The sequence below is a fragment of the Cupressus sempervirens genome, chromosome 8 (genome assembly GCF_028749045.1).
Source record: "Cupressus sempervirens isolate cs-2001-9-10 chromosome 8, ASM2874904v1, whole genome shotgun sequence".
In the NCBI taxonomy this organism is placed as follows: Eukaryota; Viridiplantae; Streptophyta; class Pinopsida; order Cupressales; family Cupressaceae; genus Cupressus; species Cupressus sempervirens.
The window spans coordinates 208,151,259-208,162,934 of NC_143125.1; the positions used below are offsets into that span (position 1 = coordinate 208,151,259).

Below are 11,676 nucleotides of genomic sequence, written 5' to 3' on the forward strand. Positions count from 1 at the left end.
AGGAATTCAACGGCCTCATCTAAACTTATTGTGAAGTTGTTTGCCAGAACCATTTTTTTTCTTCAGGCAATTCGCTCAGAATATAATAGCGCAATTATAGAGGCCCGAATTATAGAAGCTCGAACTACCGAATGAAATTTAAAGCCTCATTGACATGTCCTAAATTATCTTCGACTATATTTCTATAATAAAAATTGAAGCCACGGAAAATTTCACTGTAAATGTGCCTCAAAAACCTACACTGAAAATTCCCTGCAATGCATTTTCTGGGGACGCTCGGATAGGCAACCGAATGATTTTAATGAAAAAAATAAAATTTATTTCTCACATAAAAACAATCTTGATGAAACTTGCTGTTGTACAATAAAGCCTTGATAGGCCCGGATAAAGAATAACGAATTGTAGATCGATCTCTGCAGAGCAGGGATGTATAATGAATAAAGAACAACAGAGTAATCTTTGCAGCACTGGATTTGAAGATTTCTAGAAACCCTAATTCAACTAGAAAAACAATCCGTGTGATTCGAAGAAAGAAGAATGTCTGGTGTGCATTAATCAGTGCAAGATATAGGTGAGAAGGAGTGCCACAAACATGAGAGTGTAGGCGATTCCTTGATCAATAGCGTACCCTGCAGCCATCCATTCATAATATTTAGAAACCGCACAAATCAACTAACGAATCAGTCAATATTTTAGGGAATTTTAAAGCTGAAACAAATTTCTTCACAGAAAATTTGTGAGAAACGAAGAATTTGAACTTTGTCAAAAAAAAGGGGCTTCGATCCAACAAAAAAAATAAAAAATTGAAGCCAATAAACTCCTCAAGAAACAGGCGTGAGAAGATCCAGAAAGAATCACTCTTTAATCAGGAAAAAAAACATCAATTTGCGCATCCAAAACTCCACATCAGAATTGGAAAAGAAAACAGAGAAGAAACTCACCATCGCTTGTAAGGGCAGGCGCAGGGGCCGAAGCTTCCTGAGCATTCACCGCCATGACGGCGAACATGCTCAATGCAATCGCCATGAATGCGCTGATAAAAGATCTGCTTGACATTTTTGCAAAAGCTTTTCAAAACCTTCAAATCGAAATCCTTTAAGCAGAAAATTCTCTCCCAATTTCTGTTTCTGCAGAAGATAAAACGATGGAAGGGTCTGAATAGAAGCGGGAATTTAAAGAGAATCGAAATGAGCACGTGGATTAATTAGGTGCCTGAGTATGTTTATTGACCGCCTGTAGCAGGTAGAAACTTCCTCGCTGGCGGCTGCAAAGTTTGGTCAATAGGGGCGTGAGACGTTTCAACGGCTATGAAGCTTCTATGCAGTTCTGACATGTTATTATTCGCTTACAAGGAAAGCTACCGGCAGATGCAAGTTAACCTCGCTTACGTCACAAGGAGGCGGCTCCGTGTATTTTCCAGCTAAACAAACCGTTCAAATATGGAATATTAACGAGTGGGCCCACATCACTTTGTCATGTTAGTACCAGCTCACCAAATATTTTGAGAAGTCAGTTACAGATTTTTTATTTATTTATTGTAATTATAATTATTATTATCTTTTCATATAGGTATACAATATATTTTTTAAATAATAATTTATAAGCAATTGTAATTTTTTTTGCAATTTAGTATAATTATGTGTTTGTATAATTATTATATTAATATTTTTTGTTCTATTATAAAGATGAGAGTTTTGGTATAGAAAGATATACGATTGTAATTGTCTTCAATGTTGATATTGCTTCTATTTTTAACCTACACTAATTGAAATATATTTGTATACATAGATAGATAGATATAGATGGATGGATGGATAGATAGAGGTAAAAAGAAATTGGAGGGGAGATTAAACGCACATAAATTATGAGAGCGAAATATAATGACACATACTCTTGGGGAGTTATATTTAAGATAACATTCAATTAAATTAAGGATATAACAATTGACAAATGCTTCTCTAAAGTGAGTATGCTTCATTAGATTTTTCCAAAATCAAACCCACTGAACTTACTATCCTAATTGTATTCATTTACTATCCACTTGTCAATTTATCACTTTAAATACGAATTATATTCAATCTATATATCATACTAACATGTATTTATTATTTTTTATCTTTTATATTAATATAAGCCGATAGAGAGATTTTCATTAGTCTGCTCTCAAAAGTATATGAATTGTTTATCATAAAGATAATAATTTAACATTGTTTAAATATCACCTACCTACCATTCGAAATAAGCTTATGTTCTTACATTTTTTTGTAACCTTAATTTTTAAAAATAAAATCAATTTATTCTTTTCCTCTAACCCAAAAAAAAAATATTGTATCTAAACTTGAGCAAAGAATACACTTAAAAGGGACCCTACAAACACATGGAGCGACATTCTCATGATTCGATAGAATTTTCATGCTGGATGTTCCTCTCCAGCTTGTAAAAACGGAATATGATCAAATCTGTATTTTCTTTAAAAAAGGGGGATGACAGATCAATTTGGGAGAACTTCACTTGGTCGGATTCTAAACAAATTCTCTTCTAAGATTGACGAAACCCCACCTGCAAGTGCCAGCGCAGAATTTTTTTCTGTCGTCTAACCGTCATACCAATTTAGGGTGGAATCTCCTTAGAGGGTATTGGGTAAATAGCCAACTAAAATGTAACTCATATAAAGGTGAATTAAGTGTCCCCTTGATAAGATATGCATTTAGACATTTGCTCTTATTGAGAGTTTGGAATCTCGTTGTGCTATATTATGAGTTTCAATGTAAAAAAAAATCAATATTGAAATAAAATTAGGAAATATTTGGTGTATATAAATATTTGTATAAAGAATAAAACATTTTAACAATTGATTATTCATGTCCATTTTAGTCATAAAATAAAGTAGGGACTATATAAAGAACAACTGTTTAAGAGCTAAAGCTAGAGTAGTACTAGGATGGGCGGCCTCTTGGGCAAGTTTTGGTGCTTCACCTTTGTGAGCATCACCTAGATGCAATGAGTGTCAAGTGTTCCATTCATAGTCATTAGAGATGGGTTATGCGAACCACTACTCATTAAATATGAGTCAACGAGTTTGACTCAAAACACTACACATTAAATCCTCATAGCAATATCATAATTTTATATTATATTATGTAAGTATAATATGGATTTTTGTGAATTAGGAAAGAAATATAACCTTCACGGACAAAAGTTTTTTTAGACATAAGAAATTAACAAAAATATTTCTTAATACCCACACAATAAGAAATTAATGTCTGTGCTGGGAGCTTGGCATGTGGGTGAAATTCTCCCCCGTCCCTCCCATCTTTGGCCCTTCCTATTTTTGGTGTGTCTTATATGGGGCCTTCCTTTGCTCTCAACAAGATTTAGTTTTGGTGGGGGGGTTTCCTTAGTTTTTTAGGCTTTGCCTATTGGCTATGATTAGCCTTGTGGTGATGATTAAAATGAAGCAAGTGGAGCTTGACAACTCCTTGTTTATAAAAAAAAATCACCTGGGCACTTCTCCGATTCATAGGGATTCGTTTTGTAATTCTCTTCTTCTCTTTTCCAACAATCTTTCTTGAGATGCCCTCCTTTATTGTAATACCAATATGCATCTCAAGAAAGATTGTTGGAAAAGAAAAGAAGAGAATTATAGAAAAGAAAAGAATGACAAATTTTGACATAGGGATTAGGAGTTCTAGGTACGTGAAGTTAGCCTAAGTGGCTACTCAGTCTGTTTCCTGGTTAGTGTTGTTTAACTTGGTAATTGATTATACTTCCAATTTTGTACTTTTTTCACACAAAAAAGTCCTACATCTCATCACCTAGATCCAATGACTACTAGGCGTCCCATTGGACTCTTGTGAATCACTACTTATGAAACATGGTCAATGAGTTTGACTCAAAAACTACACAGTTAGTAAATACAATTTGACTACTTGTAAAAAAATATCTCCTATTTATCAATGTTCAAATGTCATGAACCTGCCATCCTAGGTGAGCTTGAGAAGATTCCCTCATGAGTTGGGCAGGGAGCTATCATGTGCAGAGGACCTACATTCTCTTGATTCGAGAGAATTTCCATGCTGGATGTTCCTCTCCAGCTTGGCAAAATGGAATCCTGTCCTCCACAATGGCATCTTTCATCATGTTACCTTTTCCCCCCAAAAAAGGAGATGACAGAAAATCTCGACCTATTTGGATTCAAATTGAATTCTCTGCTAGTATTGACTAAACCCCACCTGCCATTGCCAGCGCAGAGTTTTTATCTGTTGTCTAACGTTCAATAACTCACCCACGTTGCCCACACCGATTAAACCGTGTGCACATTTCGAATTCTTGTTAAATATCCCACATCTGAACGAATCACTGCAGCATTGAAGCTCTCCGGAGAAGAGATTTCAAAACAAGTATTTGTGTAAAGGATTGTAGTTTGCAGCTGCAACATGTCGAACTGGGCTTTTATCCGCTCATTCATGGCGATTGTATTGAGCATGATTTCTTTTATGGGAGCGACTGCTCAACATGTTCCTTCCCCCGCGCCTGCCCCTTCCAGCGATGGTAATTTAATTCATCCCCAATTGCTGATTGCTTTTCTTTAAAACATCTTAACTTCATTAGATCTTGCCGTGATTTTAGAGAGTTGGGCTTATGATTTTACGATTCATCAACTGTGTATGTTTTAAATCACAAGTTAAAAACGAGCTCAGGTATTCATGAAACGATCTTTTGAGAACAATGAAAATTTAATGCCAAGTAAGAGCTACTTAACATTACTCCATGATAGTAATTGATTTGTGCTGCTTTTTTCATAGTGGGATTGAATGGATGAATGCAGGGAGCGCCATAGATCAAGGAATTGCTTGCATTCTGATGATGCTGGCCCTGCTTCTCACCTATTTCTTGCACTGATTACCCAATCCACATTCCACTCAAGACAAGATATACTTTGGACTGTGTAAATTTTTTTGATATCACGGGGATTCTTTTGCTTTGGTTTATGCAGATTTTTTGGGATCACAGTAATTATTTTGCATTAGTCTTTGTAAATTTTGAACTTTGATGTAAGGGACTGGATCGCCCCTGCTCTTCAATTCTTTAATTTATTATCCACGCCATTGCTGTGCTCGGCATAATTGTTCTCATCATGATCAAGATGTCTAATCAAAGAGTTTTTTAGTATGATATATCAGTTTGCTTAACTAGTAGATTAATGTGTATCTACCAACAAATCAAAAGTTAAAAGTTTTTGTATGTAACGCAACTATTTCTTTATTTCCCAAATTCAAGATGCAAGCTTTTTACAGAATATGGAATTTTCAAGCATTGCCTCTGATACACCTACCTGTATATGTACTTCAATTGATACTCTCTGCTTTCTAAAGACTATGAAAAAGCTTCCAAACGTTTTTCTAATTAAAAAATACAAATTCCAAATTACAAAACCCTTGCATATGCATTTGTTAGGCATGAAAATATTCCACAATCTTTACCAGCATCCTCTGTGCTGCTATCTAAATGGGAGCTTTTGTCATTGCATGGAAATCCATCAAAACATATAGAGAAATGTGGAAGGAGGATAGACAAGGCATTAAAAGTGTTTGACAAAATGCCTGTAAGATGTGCGGTCGTATGAACTGAAACCATTGCAATTGATGCTAATTCATGCTTTGGCGATCCAATTACATCTAATTAGAATGGGTAAAAGCTAACAGCTTGAAAATCTGCTTTGCTTTGTTTTGTTTTTTAAAGGTCGGAGCCGATTTTTTTTAAAATTATTTAATTCAAATTTTAAACCTCTATTCATTGAGAGAACCGGTAGGAAACAATGGAGGAAAGAAAATCTTCGATTTTGCTAGATCTTATGAAAGATTGGAAAGAAAGGAACTTATCACAACTACAACCATAACGCCCATATCTAGCAGATTGGGAAATATTAGATCACATAACCACAAGATTGAGAAAGAACCTGCCAAGCACCAACATACATCTAGTATTGAAATCCCCAAGGAGAAAAGTCAAAAAGAACATTGAAGGATGAAGAAGCCAACGCTGAGGAAAACTAAGCACTCCAATACAACCAACTTAGAGTACAATGATGGAGCAAAGAGCTAAGAAATTTGGATGCAACATCTCAAATACAAAGAGATAAGAAGTCAAGCAAGCATACACCTATACAATAAAAGATAGGCCACCAGCCCGCAAAACATGCCAAAACACAACAAAAAAATCTATAATTATGGTTAGCCAAATAAGTCTTTAAAATCAATCGACCCAGCTAAGTGAACCACAACAAAGAGAAATAATGTTTCCTAACATGATGAAGAAGGGAATTATAACTAGTGTGAAAGATAGTTTACATCCACATCTTGGAGTGGAGATGGATCATCAGTAGCCTTGTTTGCTAGAAAAATAGCAATAGTATTAACTTCCCTAAAACAATGTTTGACTTCAAAAGTTTGAAAATATGTCAGGTGTTGTAAAACCAAATCCAATCTATACTTTAATTTTTAGGAGGAAGTCTATCTAGAAGAGACAATGTTATAGACCACCACAAAATCATCTTCAATAATGATGCTAGGTATATTCATGGACATGGTAAGAGAAAGACCAAGGAGAAGCGCTTCGATCTCCACAACATTATTGGAATTGAAGGGTAACTTCTTACACGCAACTCTAATGATGAACTTGTCAAAATTTCTCAAAACAACCCCAACTCCAATAATGGCCAGAATTCCCTATAGGCACCATCCTAATTCAATTTAACAAAACTAGAAGGAGGAGTTGACCAAGTAGTAGATAAGCAGGAGAAGGAAGATGAAGAAGAAGATTGGCAACCATGAGGTGAAAGAGATTGAAGAAAAGGCCAGTTATCATAAATGAAAAAATCCCACTTAGTAAACATTTCTTAGTCTTAAGTAGCTTTATATGGTATGACACCATGACTTTAGAAATGGACTTCTCTATTTTGCCAATCACCTCCTTCCATGAAGAATGTTTGTCTCATTTCTTTCAAGCCAGATATTCCAAATGGCTATAGAAGGACTCACCTACCAAAGAGGTGCAAATGTAGAAGATTTATATAGTAAAGGCCAAGTCTTAAAGTGATCACAAAGATTAGAACTAATAGTTATTGACCAATCCAACCTATGAATAAGCCAATACCAACAATCAAGAGAAAAGGGACATTGAAGGAATAAGTGATTAGAGGTTTCCATAAAATAAAAACACAAAGTACAAAGGAAAACAAAAGTGATCCCCAATTTGTCAAGTCTAGCACTACTGAGGACCCTATCTTGGATGGCCAACCACACAAAGACACTAGCCTTAGGAAGACAAGCAAAACACGATAATAATTTAACATGCCAAAAGTTTGAAGATTGATAGAGAAAGTTTGAGTCATAACCAACCTTAACTGAGTATTGACCAGAAGGAGATCCAAGCCAAATAAGTTCATCCTTAGTAGGAGAGACAAGAATAGCCCTAGAACTAAGTTCTTGTTGGAGTTCAACAACTAGACTCCATTCATTGACTGATTTCATTGGTGAGGCCACATTCCTTCCAACCGAGAACTATCCAAAGATGACCAAGTTCCTTTAGTCACCATGCATGAACCAAAGCTTAACCGAGAACATTCAGTAAACACACAAATTACCCCCAAAGTAACTACTAATCATTCCTCCAAAGTAGTCACTGAGAAAACTTGAGATACTCTTGCATCAGACTCCCTAGGTAAATAGAAAAGTGTGTCCCCACACTTTGATGCCTAACGAAAGATCCGATCTAATCTTCATCTCCACCAAAGGCTTCCACTCTAATAGGGACAAGAAAACCAAACTACACATCATCCATATTTGCTTCAGCCATCCAAACATAAGAAACATCTAAACCACCACTAACCAATCATCATGCGACTTATCACATCCATCCATATCAACAAGTGCATCCAAATCCACATCCATAATGACAACATGTAGATCCAAGACCAAATCCACATCACCGAAAATATGTAACTCCTTAGCAACACATGACAAAATCTCAACACCAGCTATCTCATTGCTCACAACATCTTGCTCTGCAACACATAACTCATCACCAACATCACCCTAATCATCCACGACCAAGCACTCTACAATTTCCATGTTAGACTCAACCAATTGATCATGAAAACTAGTCTCCATCCCAACATCAACAACGTTAGGAATATCTCCAGCAACAACCTCAAGTTGCTCTATAGGTTCTGCATCAGACTGCACAAACTGATCAACAAAACCAACCCCTTCCACCTCAACCTTCCTATGCCATCTCTTTCGAACAAGTCTTTTAACTGGCTTAACAACTCTCTTCCAAATCGATAGATTCCAACTCCACAAACATTTGTGAAACTCAACCATCCCTTCCTTAACTTGATTGGTCAATGTAGCTTCAAACCAAGCTGACATATCTGAAAGCCTCTTCTCCATCACCTCACAGAGATTCACAATCATCCCAGGGTCCAATCTACTCAAAAACATCTTCCAAGATCTTTGCAAACCCTATGCAACAAATCCTTCCCACACATCATGTGACAAACCCAAATTGTTTGCAAGTCATATCACGACCTTCCACCTTGCACAGATAACCAGGAACAAATCACAAGTCCAAGAACACAGATCTACAATACACATTACACAACCTCTCTGTGATCATGCTCCAACAAGATCAACCTTCCATTTTCACATCCATCGATCCATCTGCAAGTCCTCCACAATTGTAAGTCAGAACCACGACCTGCCACCTCATAACCAAGTTATCTAGGACTGCAGAAAGAACAATCCACCACTAGATCAAGATATTCTTAGAACAACTCCTCTCAACATAAGGTCTTGGTGCAAACTACCTCATCTTTGGTGATCTATCTAAACGCTCAGGAATAACTATGCTCTAATAGCACCTGACACAGTGCAAGGAAGGAGATGTCCTAGCCCCCAACAAATAACCACACAACATAAACACAACACAAGATACAAGATCTGATACCAATTCTAACACTCTATTAATTTAACAACTATTTACATGAAATGTGCATGACTATAAGGCCTTCTAGGTTACAACCAAATACAATAACAATTACAATAACAGTTATGCAAAATCCATGAAGATCCAATCCAAATGCTAGCTAGTCCAAATCCACACTTTGGTAGAAAATTCCAAGGAACATCTAAACTTGTGCTCACAAGCCCACCAAGCAATCTCCTTGTTTCCCAAGCCTTAGCTACTAGCCCTTCTCAAACCTTACCCAAGATCTAGGTGTAAACTGCCTCACATTCGGCGCTCTGTCCACACACTTAGGAAAACTTTGCTCACTCAACTACCCCATCTTCTCCATGTCGGATCCCACATTGAACAATGACTTACTCCACTGAATGAATGCCTTAAGATTCCACAAAACCCTCTTACTTATACTCAACTAAGCCTAACAATTACAAATTAAATAAACCCTTGCATTAAATTCACATTTAAGCTACAAGTTGACTTACAACATAAATTAAATATATATAAGAAAATTAAATGCCAAGTTCAACGCCCAATAGTAATCGACTCCTAGACAACTTGGGCGACATAAAGACCGAGTGTTAGAAACAACATCTGAGCATCAACAAAACCACAAGCATTGTCGAGCTCCACTAACTACCGAGTAACCAAATCCCTTCATTGATTAAGCTACTCGGTCAACACAACAACCAAGCATAACCAAGCCATGTAGTATAAACCGAGCTCCCAGTGTACTCCAAGTACCTTTAATGATCGAGTGCCACTAGCTATGTCGAGACCCTTCAATGACCAAGCTCCATCAGGATTTTCGAGTCCATTCATCCATCAAGTTTATCGGTGAGGCCATATTCCTTCAACCGAGAAATGTCCAAAGATGACCAAGCTCCTTCAATCACTGAGCACGAACCAAATCTTAACCAAGAACACTCGGTAAACATACAAATTACCTCCAAAGTAACTACCAAACATTCCTCTAAAGTAGTCACTGAGCAAACCCCAGATGCTCCTGCATCAACAATTATTATACTAAACTTATAATATACAAAATTGTAAACTATGACAATTTAAAATACTTTAAAATATTAAGGGTAAGTGTGTTGAGATAATGGGTGTTGCACACATTGCATAATATTGTTATTTTATTATTTTATTTTTATTATGAAATGTTGTACCTAGATGGGCGTGCAACATGTAAAGATTCCCATGAAATATTCTTGATGAGTTGTATTGTAACATTGTAAAAATATTTTATGTAATTATTTAATATTGGGGAAAAGAATTAAATGCCCAATATTAAATGGGGGGTCAATGGGTTAGGTAGCACATGGTTTTAGCACATGGTTTATGTAATACCACTTAGTGGTTTTGTGGGACTTGCTACTATATAAGTAGCCACAAGGGTAGTTGTTGTAGAGAGAGAGTGACAAGGAGAAGACAAAAGGCAAAAGTCGAGCGGGACAAGGCTTGACAGGTTAGCCAAGGGAGCATTTGTGAAGGTTGAAAGCATGGCATGGGATGTGTGGATTCATGCTTGTTCACATAGTTTGCTCGGTTGTGGCTATGGCCATGAAGGCTTCCATGGTTGTATGGCAATGGTATTTTTGCTGAATAATACATGATGATAGATGCTTTTGGAGGCTGGGTTTTTCCCTCAATGAGGGTTTCCCAGGGTATATCTTGTGTCACAATTTTGTGGGTATGTTGTCTATTCTCTTGCATGTGGATTTTAATTCCGTATTTATTTCAGATCTATTATGGGTTATGTGGAAACAGTTATATTATTTGTTGCCAAGTTTCCTTACAAAGTGCACCAAGTTGTGGTGCCAAAAGGGGGTATAAGTGGACACCTTTTTCTTGAAATTTGCAAATTTTGAACTTCAACAAGAATTTAAAAATAGTTACGCACAAAATTTTAAGATATGACAAAAACAAAAGTCGTAGTCCTTTGAATCTAGTTTCTAAACTACTAATTTTTTTTCAAAATGGTTTAGTTTTAGGTCCTTAAAAAAGGGGGCCACAAAAAGTGGTACTCTTTATTCCAAAAAAACATAACATAGTACAAAGTGTGGCCCCCCTAAAATTTTGACTTTTTTTTTGAAATTTTTTAATCGCGCTGGTTAAAAGTTACTTAACACTATGTAGTTTATCCCAAATTTTTCGAGTAATTTTATAATGTGTATTTTTTTTTAATGAATTTTTTAACTAGACACATCCCAAAAACATGAAATATCTGTGTGCTCCCCCTAGAAATAATTGAAAACTAATCTAAAATCAAAACTTTTTTTTTTCATAGTGTGTACAATGGAGTCTAGTTTCTAAAAAACTAAGTTGTTGCAAAATTCGATGAATGAGCTAAAATCTATAGCCCAATTAGTACATGGTGGTTTTTGACAAAAAATGAACATATATTCAAAAGAAATTATAGATGAAATGTTTGAAATAGTTCAAATTAAAAAAATCATATGGTTAGATAGCTAACACAGAGACCTATAATGCTATGTAACCTGATCTTATCGATACCCAACCATGAGGAATCTTGAAGGAGAGCACACAAGAAAAAGCAATTATTTTTGGTATGTTTGCTAGAAAACACGTCTCAGACCTATTTATAAACTCCAAACTTGTGGGTTGGATCTCCAAGGCAAAACCAAG

The 11,676-nt window shown here is 36.1% G+C and overlaps 2 protein-coding genes across 2 annotated transcripts; one reads left to right on the forward strand and one right to left on the reverse strand.

Annotated features, from left to right (window-relative positions):
* Positions 1–340: 340 nt before the first annotated feature.
* On the reverse strand, positions 341–1,154 carry LOC149542236 (arabinogalactan protein 16-like). The gene is made up of 2 exons (XM_089796180.1): positions 942–1,154; positions 341–629 (listed from the first exon to the last, which is right to left on the reverse strand). The coding sequence occupies exons 1-2, from the start codon at positions 1,054–1,056 to the stop codon at positions 556–558; spliced, it is 189 nt and encodes a 62-aa protein (XP_089652306.1). The 5' UTR covers positions 1,057–1,154; the 3' UTR covers positions 341–555.
* Positions 1,155–4,304: 3,150 nt separating this feature from the next.
* Positions 4,305–5,177, forward strand: LOC149542237 (arabinogalactan protein 22-like). The gene is made up of 2 exons (XM_089796181.1): positions 4,305–4,551; positions 4,829–5,177. Exons 1-2 carry the CDS (start codon positions 4,437–4,439, stop codon positions 4,900–4,902), a joined length of 189 nt encoding a protein of 62 aa, XP_089652307.1. The 5' UTR covers positions 4,305–4,436; the 3' UTR covers positions 4,903–5,177.
* The last annotated feature ends 6,499 nt before the right edge of the window (positions 5,178–11,676 follow it).